We start from the raw sequence: 25,803 nt of genomic DNA, 5'->3' as shown, positions 1-25,803 counted from the left end.
GTTTAAAATGTGAAAAAAATTCAAATTGTGACTTAAAAACCACGTGAAGAAAGGGAGAGAAACTGAATAGGAAAGGGAAATCAGTGGATCCCGAGAAAGAAAGAAAACGTATATATATACGTATATATATATATATATATATACTTCCACATTTCCTGATTTCTTTTTTCCTCTCTTATATGGAAACCCACCTCTGCTATTAGAAAGAAAGTAATACGATTTTTATGACGATATAAAACTCCAAGTGATGCCAGTTTTGAAATGCTGCTGACCAAGGCGGAACAACTCAAAGAAAATAAACTATAGGAGTGAACTATCTTGCCCTGACCCTTCCATTCTTTGGCTGCACATCCACGTGCGTGAAGCGTCGACTCAAGCTGGTGTAAGTAAAGTCATGGGTTTGGACTTCAAACCGATGCCTAAACCGAGTTTGTGCCAGCCCAGAAAAATTCCTGCTTCCTCCCAGTTGGACCTGTAACTATGAATTGGAGCACTGGAAGGTAAACGAGACAGCAGAATCTTGTTGAACGAATCAGCACATCTGTAATGTTTTTTTGGATAAGTTATAAACTTAAACCTTGAGAGTGACTGTTTCATAGCTCTTCTCAACAAATATGCAAATTTTATCGATTTTAGTGCACCAACCCGAGGGAGTCCTGTAATAATTAAATCAATAAGGGACCATAATGTGATGAATTTACAAGTTTAAAAGTTTATTTAAATATATAATTTGAGGTTTCTGACCGTTTTAAATTGGAAATATTCCCACAAAATCAAACTATCTGCCCCAGTGCTCTCACCGCTGTACAGCAATACCTCCTCCAGCCACCAGATGTCACTGTAACAGTTCCCTGATGCCTTCAGGCCCACCCGGAAATATCCTTTCCCTCACGTTTAGTTTTTAGGCTAGAAACCAAAACCAGTCTTACTATACTCATTATATAATATTATATTATATTATATTATATTATATTATATTATATTTCTATTGTTGCACAGCACATTTTGTGGAAGGCACTTAATAAACAGGCAGTTCATCATTTATCTTGTTTATTGTCAATCAGCTGCAGCTTTTATTAGCTTTTGCTGCAGAATCACAAGATATTAATAAAAGTTTCATAAATACATTTTTGAATGTCCATCAGCAGCTCATTCAAGATGGCCACAGATAATGAGCATAAGTCACACACCCACCTACGTTAGTGGGTCCCCTTCTGCCAAGAAACTGAATGGGAGTCTATGAGAGGATTAAAGTTATTTTTGATCTCGTTTGACATGTGCCATGGATTTTGCATATGATGTCCATTGAATTTTGAAGACACATTTTGGTCCAAGAATTTGCTTGCTGTTGACAGGTGGCGAAAGTTATTTTAGGTTTTGTGTGAAAAGACGTAGAGCACTCCACCTGATCATCTCACCAAATTGACACAGAGAAGAGAAGTAAGATGGCTGTGAGTTTAGCGAGTTTCACATCCTTCTTCCAGGACGACAGAAGGAACGTTAAACTGTTAAAATGAACAAAGCTTACCTAAACGTGGAGAGAAACCACTATAAATCTGGTCATGAGGTAAGTAGCAGCTACGCTGAGGAAAAGAGTTTCTGCTATGACGTCATATATGACATGTCTGATTTGTAGTCGTTTTACTTACCAACTTTTAAAAGCTAATAATTCTCGGCTTACGTGATGGGCATAGTCAAAACTCACGTCATTACTTTTCATTTAAAGTGAAGTACAACGTGTGTGATCCAGGGTGTAAGGCTAAGTGGATTAGAAAATGGCTGTTATAGCCCTGTTCAGAGACCCATGAGTCGAAGGAAAGGGGAGGGGCCTATTGACCTCATAAAACACAAAAATAGCACTAACTCATCAGTTTTACACATTGAATTTTATCAGGTAGCAATGTTGATGAGGTCACACAAATGGAGAGGAGCAAGGTTGGATGGCGTTGAACGTGAATAGAAGTTTAAAGTGGTTCTGAACGTGACCAGAAGCCAGCGGAGTTGTTCATGGGTTGTGATGAAAACTTAAAACTCCTGAAAATCCTTACTTTACTTCTTCTCTTTAGGTTTTTCCATTCAGGAGTTGCCACAGTCCTGCCCCAAGTGGAGGAGTTTAAGTATCTCGGGGTCTTGTTCACAAGTGAGGGAAAGCTGGAGCGTGAGATCGATAGGTGGATTGGTGCTGCATCTGCAGTGATGCGGGCGTTGTACCGGTCTGTCATGGTGAAGAGAGAGCTGAGTCAGAAGGCGAAGCTCTCGATTTACCGGTCGATCTACGTTCCTACCCTCACCTATGGTCACGAGCTTTGGGTAGTGACTGAAAGAACGAGATCATGGATACAAGCGGCCGACATGAGTTTTCTCTGCAGAGTGGCTGGGCTCTCCCTTAGAGATAGGGTGAGAAGCTCGGTCATCTGGGAGGGGCTCGGAGTAGACCCGCTGCTCCTCCACATCGAGCTGAGCCAGTTGAGGTGGCTCGGGCATCTGGTCAGGATGCCTCCTGAACGCCTCTTTGGTGAGGTTTTCCGGGCACGTCCAACCAGGAGGAGACCTAAAGGTAGACCCAGGACACGCTGGAGGGACTATGTCTCTCACCTGGCCAGAGAACACCTTGGGATTCCCCCGGAGGAGCTGGCCCAAGTAGCTGGGGAGAGGGAAGTCTGGGCCTCTCGCCTTAGGCTACTGCCCCCGCGGCCCGACTCCTGATAAGCGGATGAAAATGAATGGAGTCTCCACAGAGAATCCTGTCTTTGTTTAGTCCCACTGACATTTTAAAGTGTGTACGTTTAATAAATGTGTTAAGTAAGGTGCTTTGAAACCTTGAAAACTCACCTTGAAAGTACTTGAGAACCCTGCTATGATGATATATTTTATTTTTAGTCTTTAAATCTCTGGTTCCTTATCCAGATCTAAAGGTTGTGTCATGGCTGCAGCTTTATGTGGAATGTGAATGATGTGATTGTTTCTTGTACAGAAACATGGCGTCCGCAGTGGCCAGGCATCTGGTGGCTTGTCCTTTCAACATTTCTGAAGCTCGTAGGAGACACCTGGTAGAGACGGTAGCCACAGCAGCTTTATCCACCTCTGAAGGTGAGATCACCTGTCTTCTCCTGCAGGTTCCTCTAAGCCTTCCTGGTAGAAGCCCTGAGTGATCTCAGCGTTCCCAGACTCTGACACCGATTCCCTCCGAGCTACAAACCAACAGCACTTATGTCCTCCACGATGGCCTCACATGTGATGAATATCAGTTATCAGTCATGCAGGTCTAAAGGTGTTATTTGTTCTCCAGGTGGTAAATGGGAGGAAACTACAGTGCTGAACATCTTTAATGACTTTGAGTACAATCGCTCTGTCATCACTATCGTGGCCACCATTGACTCCATCAGTGAGTGACTCATCTCTCTGTCTCTTGTCTCGTGTCTCCTCTCAAGGGACTTGGACTCGGCTGCTTGTCTCCAGTCTTCTGGCCAAAGAAAACTATCTTTGAATCTAGTTTCTAGTTGATTTACAAATAGAGAAGAGCGTTTACGTAAGGAGACATCTTGAGTTCTTATCTGTTGACCTCACTGATGCCTAAATGGTGCCGGTTTTGACGTGTTCCAGGAGAAGCGGTTCTGTCTGCGAGCCAGAAGGCTTGTGAGCTGATCGACATGCACACACACACAGGGGTCCACCCGTGTATGGGAGCCGTCGACCTCATACCCATCTATCCCCTGGGGGAGGAAGTGGGAATGGAGGACTGTGCTCGGGAGGCTCGGGGTGAGATGTTTGGTTTATAAGTGGACGCCATTATTAATGTTTCTTTTGTTTGTCAACAGAAAAGTGGGTCTTATTAGATTTACTCTATAAAAGGAGTGTTGCATACTCCTGTTGAGTAGTTCACTTTGTTTAGTTTGTGACACAATAGAAATATGATGCTGTTTGAATAAATGATCCATCTTAGCTCCTGCTTCTGCAGCATCTGAGTGTTTATTAGGGCTGCACAATAAAAGGAAAACCTATAATATTCCATAACAGTGATTAATACTGCAATGATGATATTACTTGCGATAAATAAAAACTTAACTCGGGAACAAAAATATTCAAAAAAAGAAAAAAAAAATCATTAAAATGAGAAAAAAAAAGATGCGAGGAAAGGGAAAAAGAAAATGAACAAGAAAAGGCGATCAGTGGATGACGGTAAAAGCAGAATCAGCAAAAAGAGCTGAACAAAGCTAACTCAGGTGTTCGCTAACCATCAACATTAAGTGCTGTCCGCCTCGGGGGCGGGCCTCTAACCTATGAGAACCCACCCAGTTAGTCAAATGGGTGAAGAGCTCTATTTGATTTGTTAAAAAAGCATCATGCTTCCGTTTGACTGACAGAATGCATCATGGGTAGCAAACATTTGAGCTGACCATTCATTGCAATATTTATCTGTTCTTTGCGATATGCATATTGTGCATGCTGATATCGCGATAACGATATATTTACGATATATTGTGCAGCCCTAGTGTTTATGAATGATTTCTGTAGTTCAGCTCCCACTAAACCAACCTGAGGAACCACACGGGTTCTCCTCATCTCTGAGCAGCTCTTCTTCTCATCATCAGGCTGTTAGCGGGTAAAGAAATGCTGTCTCTATATTATCTCTATACTAGCTGGCTTAATTCATCCAAGGATGCGTAATGGGATCATTCTCTGTAAGCCATAGACTGCCACCACATCTTTGTACAGTCGTTCTTTTGTAGATTTCATCATGATATTTATTAAACCAGAACTAAACAGGAAGGTGAGTCCATCCCCTCTGATTCTGATCAGCTCATCATCGTCATCATTATTATCATCATCATCGTCTGTAGAACCAGAAGTTCAGTTTGCTGCTCTGGAGCATACAGGCGTGTTAACACATAGGCTTATTAGTCTGGGAAGGGTCAGAGGTCATTTGGAGTCTCTATCATTCTACAGAGAGAATTATTTACAAGTGGAAAACAGGGCTGGTGGCTGAAGATGTTCTCAGGATCGAACAGGTTCACCCAGAGGTCAAAGGTCAATGCTCAGACACACCCACACACAGCTCTATCTCAGACTCAACAGGTCTCAGTTAGCAGGTTAAAGGTCATGACAACTCAGCTCAGATGTCTCATAAATTCTTGTTTTCACTTCAGAAATAATAAAGCAGATGTTTGAGCTTTGATCACTTCTGGACATTTATGAGCAACATTTATATTTTTTACCTCCATGTTTGAAAGATGAATCTTGTCTTTTTTAGAATCGTAGCCGAAGACGTGATCCTATGTGTTGATTAGTCTCACACTAACAGCTGACTGAGACCGCATGGCTAAGTGATGGTGTGTGTGTGTGTGTGTGTGTGTGTGTTGCCTGCAGTATAAAGAGTATTAATTAGCTTAGTGTGATCACAGGATTATAATTGGAACTCTGTGAGTATACGTTCCTGTGATAATCCACACTTTCATCTGGCTGATTTATCCTCCAGTGACTTTGGTCTAACCATTATTTTTTCTAAAGTTGCACGTGATGATTTTGTTCTGGTTGCTTGTCAACTTTACCATTTCTGTCTCTGGCTCAGCTGTGGCTCAAGGACTCACAGAGAGGGTCCGGGGCTCCAGCGCCTTCCTGTTCGGCTGGGCAGACTCCCCCTCACAGCGAGGGCTGGCTCAGAGGAGGAAGGAGATGGGTTGGTTCAAAAAAACACCTGACCTGCTGGCGATCAGACCTGACTTTGGGCCACAGCCTCAGAAACGATACGGCCTTACAGGTGAGGTGTCACAGATGGGTATCGATGGAAGGGTCTCTGTTGGCTGAGATCTGGGTTTGGATGGGAGCTGAAGGAGTGAACCGAATGTGCGGAGCTGCAGAAACACGTCTGAAACTTAAAAAATAACAACGAAAACAAATTCACAAAGTTCAGGTTAGCAAAGAGGCGCTGTAATCAGAAACTTTAGGGTGGGGCAGGTAAATGGGTGAGGGCAAGTGCTAATTAGTGAGGCTAAGGGGTGGAGCCTAAAGCTAAAGGGCAGCAGCAGCATTTCAGCTTCATACGGGTGCTGGGTTCAAATAAAATCAGAATATCATACAAAGTTGATTTATTTCAGTAATTCCATTCAAAAAGTCCAACTTGTATATTGGACCGGTCATTACACACAGACTGAAATATCTCAGGGGTTTATTTCTTTAATGTTGATGATAAGTGACGACTAATGAAAATCCCAAATTCAGTCTCTCAGAAAGTTGGAATATTAATTACGACCAAAACAGAAGATGAATTTTAGAAATTTTGGCCAACTTAATAGTACGAACATGAAAGTGCGAGCATGTACAGCCCTCAGTATTTAGCTGCGGCTCCTTTGGCCTGGATTACTGCAGCAATGCGGCGTGGCGTGGAAACCATCAGACTGGCCCTGCTCAGGTGTTAGGAGAGCCCGTGTTGCTCTGATAGTGGCCTCCAGCTCTTCTGAACTGTTGGATCTGGTGTATTGCATCTTCTTCTCAATACCCCATAGATTTACTTTACCATGGTCCCTAAACCAGGTACTGGTAGCTGTGGCACTGTGTGCAGGTGCCAAGTCCTGCTGGAAAATGAAATCTGCTTCTCCATAAAGTTGCTCTGCAGCAGGAAGCATGACGTGCTCAAAAACGTCCTGGTAGACGGCTGTGTTGACCTTGGACCTCAGAGAATGCACTGGACCGCCGCCAGCTGAGGACATGGCAACCCAAACCATCACAACTTTTTTTTCCTTCAAGTTTATTTTCATTTATTCACAAATAAAAACAAAACGCGAAACAGGTTTGCAAAAAAAAAAAGAAAAGAAAAAGGAACAGGAAGAAGCAGAACGTATGTTGTCTGTTCCCTTTCACCAACATAAATACAAATGACAACAAAGTTATTATAGTTAAAAAAATTGTCTAAAAAAAACTTTACACTGGACCTCAAGCAACGTTGATTCTGGGCCTCTCCTCTCTTGCTCCAGACTCTGGGACAGCAGTCGGAAGGGATCAGTGAGAGTGAGAATTCTGCTGTTGTGTCCTTGGGCAAGGCACTTAACCCACCTTACTTGCTGGTGGTGGTTGGAGGGGCCGGTGGTACCAGTGGTCAGCAGCCTCGCCTCTGTCAGTGCACCCCCCGTGTGTGAATGGGTGAATGATTCACTGCAGTGTAAAGTGCTTTGGAGTCCTCTGACTCTGAAAGGTGCTGCACCAGCGCGGGTCGTTTATCCTTCCTCTAACACGATCAGCTGTTTTATCGTGTGTTAAACCACCAGCAGGTTTAATTATTCATCTTTTTGGATCCAGATTCTTACTTCAGTGGAAACATTTTGGGCTCTTTCTGGTTTGGTTTGCAGGTGTCGGAGCCAGCCCATACGTCATGAACTGTAACGTCACCATCGACACCCAGGACATCAGGATCGGCCGCAGCGTCGCCATGGCCATCAGGGAGTCCACCCCCGGGGGCATTCCTGGACTCCAGGTGCTGGCTCTGCCACACGAGGGCGCTGTTGAAATTGCTTGTAATGTAGAAAGTGTGACAGACCCCCCGCCTGGTCACCTGACAGACCAACCGTGGCCTTCTTTCAGTGTCGATGGTCAGCCGTACTTCCACGCTTCTGCGTCCCTCATCACCACCAGGGTGGCGGAGCTGGCAGGGAGGTGGGGGGTTGGCCTGAAGGGGACTGCCTTGGTAGGGTTTAGCCCCCATGAGTGCAGGGGTGTGGCAGAGTTTGCGTTGTCTCGAGGGATTGGTGAGTTCTGGAAAGAGCAGCACAGAATTCGAATGTGAAACAAAACAAACATCACGGTTTGTGCTGAAAGAAGAAGTCGTTTAACCGAATCTTCAACTTTTTATCAAATATTTTTAAATCTTTGAGAGTTTTTTCAGTCTCAGCTACATTCTGTGATTTTGTCAAATCCAGATCTGCGACTTTTAAAAACTATTTCTAAAAATCAATGCCGATTCATTCTGCTGCTCCGCCGTCAAACCATAAAGTTTCAGGAAAGGTGAAAAACATTTCCGTTTTCTTTGGATGCAGAAAGTTTGGAACATTAATGAAATAAAATCTTGACAAACTTACAGAGAACCTGGGAATATTTTATCATTTTAATGTGAATGGTACAAAGTCAAACTGCAAACATTATTTGAATCAGACATAAAACCTGGACCTCTGTCTTTATCATATTAAAGTTTTTTCTGGAACAAATGTAAAAGTTTATATTTCTTCTTTAATAACGGAACAGCGGACCGACGCCTGCCTCTGAGAGGATTTTCATGCTGTTAATACAACAGGTCTCACTTCCTGTTTTGGAGTAAATCAGAATTTTGCCTCAAGCTCACCTGGGAGGGAGAAACGACTATTTTTATCTCAGCTTCTGGGCCAAACATCAGAGCCATCATGAGGCTGCAGTCAGATGGTTTTAAATAGCTGATTATTATATTTATATTACAGTAATAAAAATAAACAAAATGACAGAATATCTGTGTGATGAACTGGGTTCAGCTGAGGAGACCTTTTAAAGGTCTGATCTGTCCTCCCCATGTTAACACGTGCCTGTATGTGTCACGGTCTGCGTCTGCCTCTTCCTTCATGTGTCTCCTGGTGTTCTCCATCCTCTCTAGATTCCCTTCTGTGTCTCATAGCACCCTCATGTGTCCTTTGTCTGCATCTCAGTTATGTGTCTTATGTTTGTAGCCCTTTAAAGTCTATTCCTCCCAGGTCCTGTGTCATTCATTCATCCCCAGCCCTCCAGGTCTTCCTTCATGTTCTGTAGCTCCAGCCTCTTTGTCCCCAGCTCGGTGTGTGTGTGCCATTCCCCTGCTCAGTGTATGTGTGTGTTTGTGTGTGTCAGTATGTGTATTTGTGTGTGTGTGAGTCCTTCCCTCAGTCTTACCCCGGCTTTCCACGGGAGCCGTCAGCAGCACGTTACTGCAGCAGCACGTTACTGCAGCAGCACGTCATAGCTGCTGATAGGAACCGCTGTGGTCAACCGAACCTTTTCCACCGGAGCCGTCAGCAGAGCGAGTCGGCCGCGTCTCAGGAGCAGCATGTCGCGGCCTTTACGCGCCGGTTCTATTTTCTACGCGCGACGCCTCTGAAACGGGTCAAGTTCAACATTTTTGGGGAAGGAAAGACAGGAAATTGGACGCGGAAATGGAGAAGCTCCGGAGATTTTCAGAATAAAGAACGTACTGCCTTCCGGTTGCTTTACTTTTAAAAAGGTTACTAACTGTGCGTCCCCGTGAGAAGTTATCACCTAGCTAGCGGTCTCCTTTGTTTTTCAGGTCCGTATTGGCGATTATAAAACGGACAGAACATAAAACACAAACCATGTTGTAGTTTTCTCCTGCTTGGTGTTGTGTTTACTGACGAAGTCACTCGTGTGACTTCGTGCTCGGTCGGTGACAGCTGCTCCCCTGCTGCTTCGCGTCTCGTGGGAAGGGCCAAGCAGCAGCTTACGCGAGCAAGACGCGCTGCTGCAGTAACGTGCTGCTGACGGCTCCCGTGGAAACCCGGGGTCAGGTTTAGTTTTAGGTTTAAGTTTATCTGCCCTTCACTGGTTCTGTTTCCCCATTTAGGTCATTTGTGTCACCTGCCTTCCCTCCAGCCCTCACTCCACACACGTGCTTCCTGTTTCCTTAATTGTTCTCCCTGTGTATTTAAGCCCTGTCTTGTCTCTGTTTGGTGTCGGTCCATTCTTTGTAATTCTGTCAGTCTCATCTCGCTTTGGATTATTAGAGTTTTTGGATTTCCAGATCGTTACCTGGATTTTGGCCTCCCACCTTTGGATTTACTTTTGTTTTTGTTTCACCTTAAAATAAAGGAAGTTTATTTATTCAACTTCTGCTTCGTGTCATCCTGTATTACTGCATTTTGGGTCCTACCATCTTTGAATCGTGACAGTATGCTCCAAAATGAAGTTTTTTTTTAATTTTTTTACCATTTCTAGTTTTGATTTTTGATGATTTTACACTAATTAGTTTATTTCCCTTTTAAAACCAACTGAAGACTACGTGAGCCTTTATGATGCCACCATGTTATCATTGTTTCAACCCAATTTTTTTTTCAGACCCACCAACCTTTTAATCTCCCACGTTCTGGGTGTTAATCTGCTAATCCTTAATAGAGGTGGTGTAAAAAAATCTTTTTTTTTTTTTTTTGCATCAGCGGCTGAATTTAATTCTGCATCAGAAGTGGAGGTGTGTGTGTGTGTGTGTGTGTGTGTGTGTGTGTGTGTGTGTGTGTGTGTGTGTGTGTGTGTGTGCATGTCTATATCGCTGCGTGACCATTCAGCTCTCTGTGAGCCATCCAGTTGAGACTCTTGAGTCACATAAGCAGCGCAGCCATTTAGCTTCACTTTCTGGATCCATGCACACACACACACACACACACGTCCTGCATGTAGACACACGTGCACTTCCTCCTCCGTAGTTGGATCTCATACACTCAGCCCACTGGGCTTGGGAGCATCAATCTAGGTCATAGCTTTAGCCCAGGGGTATTCTCTTCCCCACAAACATGCTTTATTTACTTTAATTTGCACATGAAGTCACGTGTTTAGCATAAAATCATGGATTTTTTCCCCATTCTGTGCTCGTGTGCAGGGATTATTTGGACATTTGTCAACTAGTTAAGTTGGGTAATAAAAATAAAATAGAAATTCTCATTAATTCATTATGTGACTCAGCTCTTATGAAAGCTCGTTAACTTGAATGCTCTCGTTGCAGATGACTGTCATTAGGAGACACTTGAGCCTGTTTTGGGATGGATACGTGTTCTGCTGGAGCGTCTTCATCCAGCTGCTCAATCATGAATGTTTGTGTTTGTAGCAGCTTATTTCTGTCCTTCAGTTTTCTATAAATATTCCAAAGCTCTCCTCTCTCTCTTCTTTCTCTCTTGCTGCTCCCTCTCCTCTCCCTCCCCCTTTTAGTGTTTGTCTATTTTTCCGTACACACACTCCCACATCTTCCTTTTTCCTCTGCTGCTGTAGAGAAATGTAATTTTTGTGGGATGAAGCAGCAGAATAAACAGGCCTGCTCTGCTTATTATGTTAGCCATTTCTGCAAGGCTGCACATTCAGAGGAAATTCTTGAAATTCAGATCACATTCAGAAATCTTCCCTTTCGTTTTTTAGCATTTCTCCCAGTCACAATCACTGCAGCAAACAAGCAGATTTTATCATTAAATGAACTGCCAGATAAACGGCACAGAGCTCCGTGTGCCCAGCGCCGTCCTCCCTGACCTATCAGCGTGCCACCTATGAAGTCAGCGGTGCCCAACCCCCACCCTGAACACATGTTCAACATCCTGTGGGCAAAAGCCGAGCGCGGCACCGACACAGCTGAGAATCGGAGAGGAAGCAGTGACGTAGAAGCATGGCCGAGCATCAGAAGGACAGAAATAGAGCGATAAGGCAGTGAATTAGGCAGGGGGGAGGAGTGGAGGCAGCGTCTTGCTGAGGAGCCAGTGCTTCATGCAGACGAGGATTCCTGCAGCATCTGATCAGGTTCAGATGTGAGAACCTCGTGGATGTAAGTTTGGTTGGAATACAGCACATCTGGACCAGACGAAGGATGCGGCTGAGGCTGGATGTTGGGATCTGAGCAGGCCTGTGCCCCCCCCCCAGGATGGCTCCAGCTGCAATGACCCACATCGTGGAGTCGTGGCTCTTCTCTGTTCACTGCTCCTCGGCTTCTTTCTAAAAGTGATGCAGACGAGGAATGCCGGGTTGAAGCTCTGCAGAGACGTCTCAGCCTGCTGACTGCTGGCATCTGTTTCCGTGGAAACCCACAAGGTAAGGATGCTGGAATATCACCCTGGTGTGGTTTGTGTCAGGAAATATTTGGGATGTTTTCTCCTGGTGCAGCGCTGTGATGCTGAACTGGATGCCATATTGTATATAAGCCTGATGCAGCATTTCCACATGTATAATGTATGAACCGAAACATCAGGCCTGTCAACAAGTAACCAGCCAAACCCAAAGTACTGCTAAAGTAGGTTAAGATGGCACAGAAGGAGAAAAGCTGGATCATTAATTCATGCTCCTTTGGTTTATGGCAGTCTGGGTTTAGTACACGAAAGCGGTTTGATCTTTTTACTGGGAAGGAAAATAAAATAAAGTGATGACGCTAAATGAAAAGATTTTCCTCCGTCGGGTCAGAGTGGTTCAGATCAGGTCGCCAGGGTGAGCCAGTTCAGAAAACTATCAATGAGTCCCAAAGCATTTCATCAAGAGGTTAGAGGTCAACGAGTTAACAGGGAGTAATTATGTCCTCTGTCAGTGGTCTGATCAGGCTGAATAACAGCACGTGTTTCATTTCATAAATAACCATTCGAGCTCACCATAACCCTTCATTTCATTTATGTTTTGGCTCAAACATTAATTAAATGAGATTATATTCTCATTTCAACAAGAGCAAACGCTAAACCTGGTCCAGTTACTAACCAGTTAGAGTAGTTGTAGAGAACGTTTAAACGTGGTTAAAGTAGAGTAATAAACTACTGATCGTCAACTGCTGGTCCGGGGGCCGTATCTGGCCAGTTAGCTCATTCTGTTTGGTCAACCAGGTCAGAAATTAATAATGGATGAATGAAACAAGTTTTCCTGACAGGAAGTAAGAAGCTCTGGGCCTGAGGACGGGGTCGATGTGTTTGTCCTTCCTGCTGATTTTGGTTTTCTGTCTTCACCGCTGATCTTTTTTCTGTTGTGATGAATGCACCCATCAGCTGTGGGGACTAAACTACTACTACTTATTTATTATTTTTATATATATTGTATCATATTTATTTATGGTGCCGCTGAAATTAGCATCCCTTCATCATCAGAGACCTGACCTGGAATTATTTGCAATAATTCACAGGAAATCAAAAGTTTCAAAGTAAGATGTCTCAGTTTGTGACTTTTTTCTCCATCTTATCTCAAAGTTGTCTCATAGTTCTCCAACTTTTAGCTTATTTCAAAAAACACTGCAGCTGCTTTGCCTCTTAATGCTTTTGCTCAGCCGGAGTTCCACACGTAATCATGACATCACCATCTGTTGCTCCAAGGCATGATCATCATTCAAAGGTCCAACATTGTGGTAATATAATAATAAAGCTTGGTGGTACAAATAGCACTAAATTCTTGCCTCGCCATGCCGGAGCATTGAAAGGACACACCGTGGCGGCAGTGCTACCCTGATTCAAACAGTCTGTTGTGTTTCTGTGACGAGGCTTTGAGATTCGTGTACGGAAACTGAGAACGTTGTTAGAAGGAACCCAGGTTACAAAACCTTCTGGTTCTTAAAAGATAAATGTTAGTATCAGTTATATTAAAATGGTGTAAAACACCTTTTTGATGTCTTCATTTTTATAAAATTTGTAAAAAAAAAATTGTTTCACTCGTAGGTCGCCATTGTTGTCAGTGTCACAATGCACTCTGGGTAGGGACGTCTTATGGTTGTACCTCGGTTGCACCGGCTGGCTTTCTGTAGCGACTGTTCAGCAACTTAAACATGTCATCTCCATGGTAACCGAGAGGGAGAGTGCTCACATTTGTGTCAGCAGAAGTTAACGGTAAGCTATCGTGCGATCAAACTTATTCAATCATGAATGATTTAGGAGAATATTAGCATCCAGGGCTGTCGTGTGCTTCATAGATGATCAGGACATTCAGTGAAACCACTTTAATCATTGTTGCAGATATTATTTATATGGAGAACACTGTGTTGCTACACTTGCTGCTTGTTTTACTGACGGGAGAGGTGAATGTTCAGCTTCATCCATGACGAGTGGCGTGTCCGATGATTCGCTGAACGTGACAGAAGCGGCAGCTGCAGGAGCGGGTTGTCGGCTCAGGAGAGCGTCCAGCGTCTCTCGTCTCTCCGAGTGCGTTTAGGCTCCTTGTGTGAGAAAATGGTTGGTAAAGAATTTAGTTTCCACCTTCTCTTATACCCAGCTGCTTCGGTGAGCTCTTTAAGTAGTCGTGGTCGACTATAAGCCTCAAACGCATCAGGAGAAAAATGTTGGGAACACAGATGCGGATCTTTGGGAAGTTGTGTCCGGTGTCCACAGACATCTTCCCACTGCTTTCTCCACTTATTGCCAGTGGGAAAGCTTGCAAACTCACATCACTCCCCTTGTTGCCCCCTGACTGGAAATTACATCCAAAATCAGCTCAGTGCGGCATTTTACTTAATTATTATACGGTGAGCGCGTAAACAATCACTAGCATCAATAGCTATTCTTCCAAGTGCAACCAATATACGTCATCACCCCCAGAGTGCATTGCGTGCGGAAAACATGACGTCCTACTAGGGCTGGGCGATATGACGATTTTAGACCGTTTTACGGTCTACACATTTGACGGTCTGTCATGTTTGAGAGACCTTTTTATCACGATTCACAGCTCTGCTGTTGAAATTCTGCCTCTGAATGAAAAGGGAACTTACCTCCGGCAAATGACACACCTTTATTTGACCCTTAACCAATCAGAGTGAGTCATAGTAATATATTAGTGCCCCGCTTGTTTTCACCTGTGTGTGAACAAACATGGCTTCGGCCGCGGCTGAGCGACAACGAGGTTTTGTTCCGAAGAGGAACGCCTCATCCATTATATGGAACTGGTTCGGTTTTTCACCAGATGACAAAGAGCAGCGAAACGTCATTTGCAAAGTTTGCAAGGAGAGAGTCAAGGCAAGTGATGGCAACACCACAAACTTGTTTAATCACTTGAAAAGAAAGCATCCCAAACAATACAATGAGAGCCAGCTGGCAGCTAAAGCTAAAAAGCCTGCGGCTGCAGCGGCTAGTGCTTCTTCCAGGCAGCAAACGCTAACAAACACTCACAAAACTCACTCCTTACGACAGAGACAGCAGACGATGGAACAGCGTGACAGTGTCATGATGTGAAGGGTGGAGATGGCGGACCAAGTGTGGTGGAGGGTTCAGGAGGCAGAAGAGCAGGCACGGATGAAAAATAGAAATTGTTTAATTGTAGAATGGGAGAGACAGGACAAAACACACATGAACAAACAACAATCCGACGAAGACAGGAGCAAGGAGGGAGGTATAAATACAGGGAAATCAGGAACACATGGGCAGAGTAACGAGGGACAGGTGAGAACAATAAGGTTAATCAAGGCAGGAGGGACACAGTCAGGGAGGCCGGGGCGGATCATGACAGTACCCCCCCCCCCTGCTACCACAAGCGATCTCTGGTCCAGCCGCACATCAGAGCCGTATTTGAGCTTAACTATCCACTACATGAGCAACTGGGAGCTACATAGTATTTTGAACAAGTTAATGTTTGCACAATACGTTTGCAATTGACATGTTTGCACTTTAAATATGTTTACCATTTTAATTTATGTTAAGTTACTTGAAAAACGAGAAAAACTGATTTTTGTAATTGTTTCTCTCAGGGCTTTTATCATCTCTTGTGTGAGTTTAAAATATAAGTGTGTTAGCACTGTGCTTATTATCCCTAATATAAATAAATGTTTATTTATTCAATGTTTCTCTTCTTTAATATGCAATAGAAGTTATGCTATTCATGGATAAAAAATCGTGATAAAATCGAAATCGTGATAAAATATTGGAAAAATCGTGATATTCTATTTTTGCCATATCGCCCAGCCCTACGTCCTACGTATGTAAAAAACTGTACTATTATAAATTTATAAATAAACAGCAATATTTTGTGTATTTCTAACAACATAGTATGGCTCAACAGAACACTTGTGGCTTATTAGGGCATGCACGTCCTCCAGAGCTCCTTTTAAGACATTTTAGAAACACTTTTGCAAACATCATTCTGGTTTAGCAGTCTCTGAACATTTGTGGGCTAAACGTGGTCCAATGCTACCTGGAGATATTCTGGATCATTGTTTCTGTTTTCATTGGACAAACAAAACTTTATTTAAAAAATGTGATTTTTTTTAATCTTTTGGATGATGTCATGAATACAAAACGGAAACAAATAGGCAACAGCAGCAAGTAAGATTTAATATCTACCTGACTGATTTTAAGCCCTGCCTCCCCTTTGAGAATAACAGTCAAGCCATCCATCCCATCATTTTGATGTGTGCACAAACAAAGTGTTATGGGATCCTTACGTATGACTGGCTTTCAAAATAAAAGTGTGTGTATTTAAATTTTAAAACTCTTGTGGCTTCACTCTATAATTCATTGGTACTCACTCCAGGTCCTGGAGAGTCGGTGTCCAGCATGTTTTCCTTGTTTCTTTACTCCAACACTCCTAATTCAGTGGCTGAGTCACCTGTGCAGCAGGTCATCAAGCTGTTCAGAAGCCTGTTAATCACCTGCTGATGGAGATTAGGTGTGTTAAAACGAAAACACGATGGATACCGACTCTCCAGGACCAGGAGCGAGGACCGCTGCTATAACTGGACATAAAATGTAAAGTACATTTGAAATTCTGATGTAATAACTAGACCTCCCTCACTTATCAGTCAGTATCAGCCAGATTTGTGTGGATTTTCTAAATTGAAGCCAAACAAAATTGCAATCCTTTAAATATTTTTATTACAATTTAAGAAAACGCAAAAAAATTGCTTCTTCATTCAGATTCACCAGAAGTGAAGACGAGACCACCTACAAATGTCCCTCACACATGGTGACTTTTATTTTGAAAGCCACTTGTAACAAGGATAGCATGTGCGTTTGAACTCCAGAAATGATGACTTCTGACTTGACCATTATTAAAGTGGAGGCGGAGCTTAACCTCAGTCACTTAAATATTAAATCCCATCTAGTCGTGTGTGTCATTTCCCTCCTTATGTTTTTAATCCGAGCTCTCAACCTAAATACTGAAAAATTACTATTTCCATTTGGCTGTTTTTATTAATGTAAAGCCAACAAGTGGTACCTCAATTAAAGAAGAGGATTTGTTAAAGAACAAAATGAGAGCCTAGCATATAGAGTCACAAGTGGCTACCGCTAGCAGCACGCATCAAATTCAAATTGCTAACATTAGCATACAAAGTCAGAGATGGTGCGGCTCCCATCTACCTGAATCCTCTTACAAAGGCTTACGTCCCTGCACTCGTCCCCCTCTCTACTGTCCACTCCTTGTTCCCTACTCTCCATGATTGATGTCAAGTCTGTTGTTGTTGTTGTTGTTGTTAGCCTCAAGGGCAACATGCCGATTATCACTTGTTGTGCTTTGGACAAAAGCGTCTGCTAAAAACATAAACATAAACAAGTCAGTCTTGGTTTTATTGTGATTTTATTCTTTTATTGTTTTGCAATTTTTTAAAGCAAACTTTTATTATTACTTGTTTGACCTTTTTTATTTGAGTGTTTTTGTTTATATTTTTTTACTTTGCTTTTGCTTCATTTTTTATGTGATAGTGTACAGCACCTTGGGCTGCTACAAAGGTAGTGGAACAGAAATAAATGATGATGATATGTTCTGCTGCACCCTGAATGTCATCCAACAACCCCACTCTTTAACCCCCTCATCCAACACTTGATCACAGTAAATTCTTCTGAAAAGTTCTGTTGTGGGACCGACACCGCCCCAATTCAGTGCAATTAAAGAAGACCTCTACCTATATTGTATCTACAGATGCTCTGGGCAAAGAGGGCAGCCATTGTCTGTAGTTCTAACATATTTTATGCACTGAAGCAATTTAGTGCATTAGATCCTTGAAGAGATGGAGAGCATTGTGATTTCACATAAGGAGGTCAGCTGTAGCCCAGAGCTTTACAGATTCTGATAGAAAAATGTGGGTTGAAGACTGTAGAGAAGATGTTCTTACATTTAATTAGAAACCGTAAAATGTGAAATATCACAAAGTATGAAATATCACCTTAATGGATCTTTTAATAAATTTTACCAGAAAATCTGATCTTTTTATTGCAGGGATTGAGCAAAGCTTCGTATCAACTCCAAGAAAGAATAAAAAGTTATGAGATTTATTTCTAAACAAATTAAACAAGACTAACTTTAAACACTAGGTGTATGGTGTAACTAAGGTGAAGTAAGACTGAGGCCTAGTCCACACGTAGCCGGGGTTTTTTAAAAACGAATATCCGCCCCTCCAAAAACTTGCATCCACACCACCGTGTTTTAAAAACAAACTGTTCACACGTACCCTGATAAATACGTTGTTAAGGACATGCCAGACCTGTAGGCGGCAGTACTTCCCCGTTCTTAACCTCGTCCTTCGTCTGTGGTCTTCCGCAAGGAGCAGTAATTCCGCTTGCAAAAACAAACAAGCAAAAAGCGCTTGGACAATTGATGGATTGGGTAGTGACAGAGCGCAGCTCTGAGGGCTTCCATGATGCCGGCTAGTGTAAACACAGGTTGCACACGTGATGTCAGCATTTCTTTGTCACGGAAAGTGACGTTGCGGACCTTAAAACTCCGGTTTTGGCCGTCCACACGCAGACACCCAAAACGGAGAAAACGCAGATCTTCACTTTGGCCGGAGTTTTTAAAAAGATCCGTTTTCGTGTGAAAAAACTCAGTTTTCGTGTGGATGACAGGCCAAAACGTAGGAAAATATCTACGTTTTGGCAGATCCCCGGCTACGTGTGGACAGGGCCTGAGAATGGTGTGTGTGTGTGAATATGTTCAGAACCAGCAGATCCGGAGAAACGATTAGTTCTGATGGGAGTGAAGATGATGTTTCGCTCTAAGCTTTGGTTTGGAGATTCATAACACACATTGAGATGCCATTCTGTCGGTCTACGTACCCTTGGCAGAAGTCCTTGTTAGATCAGGAATGTCGAGGCCCAGCTTGACCTTCTCTGGAACCGAAGCCGGTAGAAAAGCAGCGGTTGCCGACCAGACCAGTCTTGAGATACTTCCAGGTCACAACAGTTTTATTGGCATCTAGCGGGACCCTGAAGGGATCAGTGGTTCAGCTTTTATTCTGAAGGAACCGTTACTGCAGACGGAACATGCAACAGATTTAATCCAGCTTGTCATTGGGTTCTTTCGGCTGTAAGAGGAAAGTTACGGATTGGCCACTCCGATAACTTCTCTAGAACGCTTTGAACTGAAGTTAAGATGACGTGGGCATAGTTTTATAATTTGAATGTTTTGATTTACTGTCGAGGAGGAGTGACTTCTGAGGTATTTTTGGTAATGCTTTTAAACGTGTCAGATTCTGATTTGTACAAGTTTATAAACAAGGAAGGTGATAAAACAGGAATTACTTCTGGGTCTATTAAGTTTCCAGCTGACTCTCGGTTCGGCCAAACCGGTAAACAAGCATTTTGAGACCATTCTATCTTTTGACCTCAGGTCAAAACATTGCTCTGCACGCCCGCGAGTGATTTCAGACACGGCGACTCTTTTAAGAGCCACTCCACACAGACAGACTTCTAACCTGCAAGCTCTGGTTGCATCTCATGGCTGGTGAAAGCTGAATTTAAAGGGAGCTACGACTCTTTGGGTTCTTATTGATCATTGTAGGCTATAATATTTTAACAAACCATTCCTAAAGGTGTCTGTCCTCCCCAGTTCCCGTGCAGTCTCTAGTGATGTGACCTCCAGCTCTAACTTAGAGAAACACCAGGAACACTGCAGCGCTCCAGTTTGCCATCTCAGCTGATTTTGTTCAAAAAGCAAAACTTACAGCCTGTGTTTACTTTCATTTTCAATATAGTTGCTGGCCAGAGTTCGGCAGTAACTCCCCACGAGATCGTGACTCCTCCCTCTGTTGCACCAAGCGAGGCGGAACGAATGCTGCAAAATTTGCGCGACACCGTGGTGGCATGGCTTGTTTATAAGACACACTGCTGCGGTAATCTTACGCTGATTGCCGGCATGGGGTATCTTGTAAAACAGGCTTATATGAGTTTTGTGGATTTGGAGAAGGCGTATGACTGTATCTCTCGGGGTGCCCTATGGGGGTATTCTGGGAGTTTGGGGTACCAGACCCCTTGATAAGGGCTGTTAGGTCCCTGTGTGATCAGTGCCAACACTTGGTCCACATTACAGGCAGCTAGTCGGGCTTGTTCCAAGTTGGACTCCCCCAAGATTTCTCTTTGTCATTGATTCTGTTCATGACTGTTATGGAAAGGATTTCTATGTGCAGCCAGGGTGCACAGGAGATCAGTTTTGCTGGCCTAACCCCTAATCCACACTGGAAGGGTCGGTGGTACGGAACGTCAGCGGAACGTCTCATCTTCAAAACAGAATCCATCGTAGTCTACAGGGTTGGGCCCCTTGGGCCCCCAAATTCCTCGAAACAGCCCTGGGTGTGGAACTCAGTGTTGAAGCTGTTCTAAATTGTTTCAGATATAAATCTTACATGCTTATAAATGATCGTTAAAAAGGTGTAGTGGGGATAAATCTATGTTTTCTTTTTTAAACACTTTGTTTTGTTTTCTTGTTTTTATTTGACTATTTTCCCATCTTCTCTGTCTCTTATCTACCTGCATCTCAGTCTACCATGGCAGGATTTGGAGTCTTATTTCCTGATATGTGGACACCTCTTCTCTGATTGGCTAAAAACAACATGACTCTACCACTGACCCTGTTTGCTCTCCGACGTTGATGATTTCTCTCCACAAATAACACAAGCCTGGAGTTGCTAAGCTATTTTTTAGCTTCTACTAGCCGATACATTCTCTGCTGATTCCTGGTTGCTAAACTAAGTCAAGATGGGTGAGTCCATGAATGTTAGTGACAATGTGCCGTAGATTTGTCAGGCTTTTCTAATCCTAGTTTCACCGTCTGTTTTCTGTCGGTGTAGGAGACTATTTTCATGTTCAGCCTGCATGAAACACTCAAGAGTGACACATTAGAATCATAAATAATCATTAAAAATGTTTTGAGTTTTTTTTTTATTGTTTCACACCTTTCAAATGTTCATAGAGCTCCAACAGCAGCAGCAGCTCAGGAGGTAGAGCGGGTTGGCCAACAATCGGAGAGTTGTATAGTTCGATTCCTGCTCCCAGCAGAATTCTGCTGTTGTGTCCTTGGGCAAGACACTTAACCCACCTTGTCTGCTGTTGGTGGCGCCTTTTCGGCAGCCTTGCCTGCGCCCCAGGGCAGCTGTGGCTACATCATAGCTCATCACCATCAGTGTGTGAATGGATGAATGATACACTGCAGGTCAAAGTGCTTTGTAGTCCTCTGACTCTGAAAGGTGCTTTACAAATACAGGTCATCATCATTTTCTTAAAAAATTAAAATGAAATAAAATAATTAAAATTAGAATTTAAATAATTAATTTTCCATTTTTCTCAAACAATATAACAGAGCTGAGCTCTGGGAGAAAACATTCAGGCTTATTCAATCCTGTTTTGTATCACTTATCAGCTTTGAGTAGGTTGTTTACTAACTCACTGTAAAAATGTATAGCGGAGGGGCACCTAATCGCTGATGTGCTTTTGTTAATTAAATCATCTGCAGATTTACACAATCGGCAAAGTTTACACCTGCCTTATAGTTTACACCTATACAAACACGAAGTGCAGGCTAGAAATATTTTTTCCATCACTGCTGTGGCGCCCCTCCAGCACAGCGCCCCCTAAGCGTTGTATAGTGCATACCCACTTGTGCCACTGCTCCCCCATAATTCAAGCCCTGGTCTTGAGTCGGAAAAAGGCAGAATGCCTTCTCTGCGTTAAGGATGAGGTCCTCCCTCAAGGGGAAGAGTTCAAGCATGTTGAGGTCTTGTTCAGAGCTGATCTGTTTATTAAATTTATCAACAAAACTAGACCATTCCATGAAAAACTCACAGAACTCTATGTGAATTCCCATGTGATGTGAAACTGATGGACGTGCAAACATTCTTAAATGTGGAATCTTCCTGTGAGATCTAATCCCAGCATGAACAGCTGTCACAACTCCAGATGTTCTGTTTCTTTCATTTAAAAATTTGTAAAATGATCTTTAGTGTTTTCTCCTGTTTTTATTATGCAGCTTTTATCTTGTGAGACATTAGATTGTAGGGTTTTATTAATCCAGATGTTGCAATTCGAGGGATGATGTATTAGATCTAAACCAGAACAAAACACAAGCAGCTGATTGGTGCTGCTGTTTGATTCCCCCCCCCCCCCCCCCCCCCCCCCCATGTTGAGTATAATCTCTTTATTCATTAAAGTTGAACTTAGTCTCCTTTCTGAGATAATTTATAAGAAACATTTTCTGCATGAATAATTTTCTGCAGCATCAGCTGGGTGGACAGACTGATTTTACAGTGAGTTAGAACCGTTGCAGCTTCAAGGACTCATAAAAGACGTCTCTGTGCCAAAAATATCACGGCTGAGGACTATTTATGGAATGAAAGGAAAAGGATGCATAACATTTCCATGTTTAGTCGTTCAATTAAAATCCTCTCGGATCATTTTCTGAGTTACTAAATAAATTAGTTTTTTAGTTCTAAAACATCTAAATAATGCTTCTTCACTTGTATACAAAGGTTTATCAAATATTTATGACCTTTTTAGTGTATTGAGTAAAATATGGAATAATATTAACTAGAGACCATCCTTCCATTGCATTGGGCTTTGCTTTTTATTAACTCATACAGATTAAAGGAAATTATTAAATAAAACTGAGATATGTCCTCCTAGACAACAGGATTTAGATGAACAGGTGAGAAACTCCACACATGAGAATCAAGGAGAATCAGGGTTGTATCGATGAGTTTGTGTTTATTTATTTAGTAGATGCTTTTGCTCAAAGAGTTAAGAAGAGAGGACTCGGGTTTGGAGGAGATGACTTCAGGTTGTCCCAGCAGAAACAGAAGTAGTTTTTGTGAAACTAGGAGAGAAGTCATGTATATGATGAATGAAAGGTATCCCAGTACGGCACCCTGGGGCACACCAATAATAACAGGAGATTTTTGCTGAGTTTAATCAATTTAAATTTCCGTTTGGTCCTGAGGATGACATCTCTTCCAGATTCATCTCCAGTAGATCTGTTGGATGTTTATTAAAATGTGAACCAGCCTGTTTAAACTCCCAGAGCTGCTCACTGTCGTCATCACACAAGCCGTTAATCATATCAGCAGGATGTGATTAGAAGGAGAAGAATGTGTTCATTAAATACCCAGGAGGCAACATCGATGCCAGAGGCAGAGCCGCTGCCTCCATTACACTAAATTACCCCCCACCCAAAAGGAAGAGATGTAATTATGTTATTTACACTGGAGTGTTTGTCTCTGAGTCATTTTGACAGAAGAATTACGTCTCAGAGTCCTGTGATGCAGAGAAATATCAGGTTTGATGTTTACTCAGGATTAAAAACGCTTTTTATGCGAATTCATCATGAACGGTTTTACAGTTGTGAAAGGACCTGCATCGTATTTAAACCTTTCAGAGCAAAGAGAGGCCCTTGTATGATTACAATATGAGTTGTTTTCCTGAGACACCATCAACCTGGAAATAAGACGGTTGGATTTGATGGAATCCTGCCTCCAACAGTGGGGATTCTACCTGTTTCATAACATAACCCTAGAGGTCCACGGCAAAGCTTCATGGTCCATGAAGAAAAATAAAACTACACCGAGTAGAACCCCACCCCCATTCAGCAGCGCAGTAGCTTCTCCTCCAGCTTCACTGGCTGCCAGTCAACTTCAGGGTTCATTTCAAGATCCTGGTTCTGTCTATAGGGCCTTACATGGACAAGCACCATCTTACATTGGTGATCTTCTTAGTCCCTACACCCCCAGCAGGTCCCTGAGGTCCAGTGACCAAAGCCTACTGGTTGTGCAGCACCAGGCTAAAGACCAAAGGTGACAGATCATCTGCTGCTGTGGCCCCCAGACTCTGGACCTCTCTCCCCCTGAGCCTGAGATCAGTCGACTCAGTGGTCTCCTTTAAAAAACAGCTGAAGACTCACTTGTTCAAGCTGGCTTTTGTATGACCTTCTTCACCTCTCTCTCTTTATTCTGCTCTCCCCACCTATTCCACCTTCCTCAGGATCCACTGATTTCCCTCTTTCCTGTTCACCCTCTCTCTCTTAATATTTTTTAATCACAATTTTGCTCATTTTAAATATGTTTTTAAACATTTTCTAAATAATTTTTTGTATTTTTACATTTTTTGGTTTTTGTGAAGTGCCTCGTGATTTTTATCTTGAGAGGCGCTATAGAAATGATTCTTCTTCTTCTTCTTTAACATTGGAATAGCGCCGGTTTGGGGCCTCTCTTCCCCTGAGCCTGGACTCTGTGGTCTCCTTTAAAAATCAGCTGAAAACTCACCTGTTCAGGCTTTGGTGTGTCCTGTTGGTTCTTCATCACCGTCTCCTCACTTAGCTCTTGATTACCTCTTTCTTATGAATTTTCTCTTTTCCTTTCCTCACGTTTTTTTTAATTAATTAATTTATTTATTTATTTATTTACTTTTTCCTGTTTTATATCTTTTTAAAATCATATTTAGTCATGTTTTAATTAGGGCTGGGACTTGATAGAAATTTTTAATCTAATTAATTAAAGGCTTTGTAATTAATTAATCTAAATTAATCGCATTTTAATCGTTCAGGAAAATGTGCTCTCAAAGCAAAACTTTTAATTAAAATTATGAGACAGAGAATCAAACATTAGACATGGTTATTACTGTAAACTAAAGCGTTTAATAAAAAAAATGCATTTTAATTATTCAAATGTCACTGTGTGATATGAAACAAGACCCAAATCAACTAAAATTTATAATTACAAATTGAAAACGCCTGCAAAGGGTTCCTGAGCCTTTAAATAGTCTCTCTGTCTAGTTGAATGACTGAAATAAATTTGACTTTGCACCAGATTCTAATTTTTCCAGTTTCACTTGTTTGTATAATTGGGAGTTTTTATTAGCATTTCTACTCATAATGTAGTAAAAACACATAAATAACAATCCTTCAAAATGACAGTAGAACAGGCACAAATATGATCTAGGACTTAATTGTACTAACTTTTAACACCAGAGCAGGCGTGGCTTATTCTGAGAATGATCAGGAGCACTAACTGGTTCCAGTTGGATGACTGGAGGATGATGGGAAGATAAAAGATCATGGCGAGGAAATAATGATCTGACGAACAGGTGAGCGGAACTACATGGGAAGTCCTGATGTCACGTTAAGAAGGGGATGCTGCAGACCCGCAGATTCACGCCTGCAGCAGCGAATCTGGTGTGATCTCCAGCCTGATCACAACTTCCTCGTTCCTCGCTGCCCCTGATGCACTTAAGCATCCGCCCCTTAGCTGATGGCAGCTTCAAAACACCTCGCTGCTTAATGATAGTAATGCATGTGATGTTTAGACAGAGGCTCGTCTCAAAAAGATATAACTCCCCGACAGAAGTGTTTAGAAAATCATCAGAAAAGTTTCAGAGTGTTTCTGTTTTAACTTAAACTTCTGTTTTCAACTTTAAGACACGTTGTTTGTGATTGTTTACAGAGTAGTGAGAACACGGAGCGTTCTCCCAGCGGCAGCCAGGTGCCTCTCGTTTGTCTGACTACTTTCATAAACTACTGTTAGGGCACAGAATTATTCTGTCTGGTGCTTTCAGCGCTGCACAGATGTTACGTAAACGTTAAAAATATAGCTTACCGCTACTTTTGTAAAGTTTCCAGTGCCACCGGGCAGCCGAAGCAGTATCGATCTCTGAAAAATGTCTGCGACACGGACTCCGTTGTTGTCTGGAAGTTTGTTTTTCCAAGTTAAGAAAAGAGGCGGACGTGTTTCCTAAATCCTGCATCAGTCCAAGCAAGGCAACTTCTTTCTGTTTTTATTCCGTTTTAGTATTAGCCACTGTGCATTGTTGTGTGCGTCAGTGATATTTAGTCTACGAGGAAGTCGTGCAATGACAAAGGTTCCGCCTTGCTCGAAATGCAAGCTGCGATTAAATGCGTGAATTTTTTTTA

The 25,803-nt window shown here is 42.5% G+C and overlaps 2 protein-coding genes and 1 long non-coding RNA gene across 6 annotated transcripts in view; 2 read left to right on the top strand and 1 right to left on the bottom strand.

The window, feature by feature from the left end:
- Window positions 1-153: 153 nt before the first annotated feature.
- Window positions 154-9,830, top strand: ftcdnl1 (formiminotransferase cyclodeaminase N-terminal like 1). Of its 2 annotated transcripts, none has more exons than XM_054734513.2 (6): window positions 154-382; window positions 2,975-3,090; window positions 3,290-3,385; window positions 3,604-3,759; window positions 5,570-5,758; window positions 7,344-9,830. In XM_054734513.2, the coding sequence occupies exons 2-6, from the start codon at window positions 2,979-2,981 to the stop codon at window positions 7,775-7,777; spliced, it is 987 nt and encodes a 328-aa protein (XP_054590488.2). In that variant the 5' UTR covers window positions 154-382; window positions 2,975-2,978; the 3' UTR covers window positions 7,778-9,830. The 2 variants fall into 2 exon arrangements, with proteins under 2 accessions (XP_054590488.2, XP_015831461.3); XM_015975975.3 differs by having other exon boundaries at window positions 157-500.
- LOC139070540 (uncharacterized) lies at window positions 7,610-25,803 on the bottom strand. The gene is made up of 3 exons (XR_011521024.1): window positions 25,490-25,803; window positions 18,693-18,842; window positions 7,610-7,746 (listed from the first exon to the last, which is right to left on the bottom strand). It is a non-coding gene; the product is annotated as an uncharacterized lncRNA (long non-coding RNA).
- LOC107396311 (nck-associated protein 5) overlaps window positions 10,807-25,803 on the top strand; it is a 150,794-nt gene continuing 135,797 nt past the window's right edge. For all 3 annotated transcript variants that reach the window (XM_070552926.1, XM_070552924.1, XM_070552927.1), the window contains exon 1: window positions 10,807-11,784. The gene's annotated coding sequence lies outside the window, so the exon portion shown is untranslated. The remainder of the gene's footprint in view (window positions 11,785-25,803) is intronic.

Source organism: Nothobranchius furzeri, chromosome 7, assembly GCF_043380555.1.
Source record: "Nothobranchius furzeri strain GRZ-AD chromosome 7, NfurGRZ-RIMD1, whole genome shotgun sequence".
NCBI classification, from domain to species: domain Eukaryota; kingdom Metazoa; phylum Chordata; class Actinopteri; order Cyprinodontiformes; family Nothobranchiidae; genus Nothobranchius; species Nothobranchius furzeri.
This window is presented reverse-complemented; position numbering and strand designations above follow the sequence as displayed.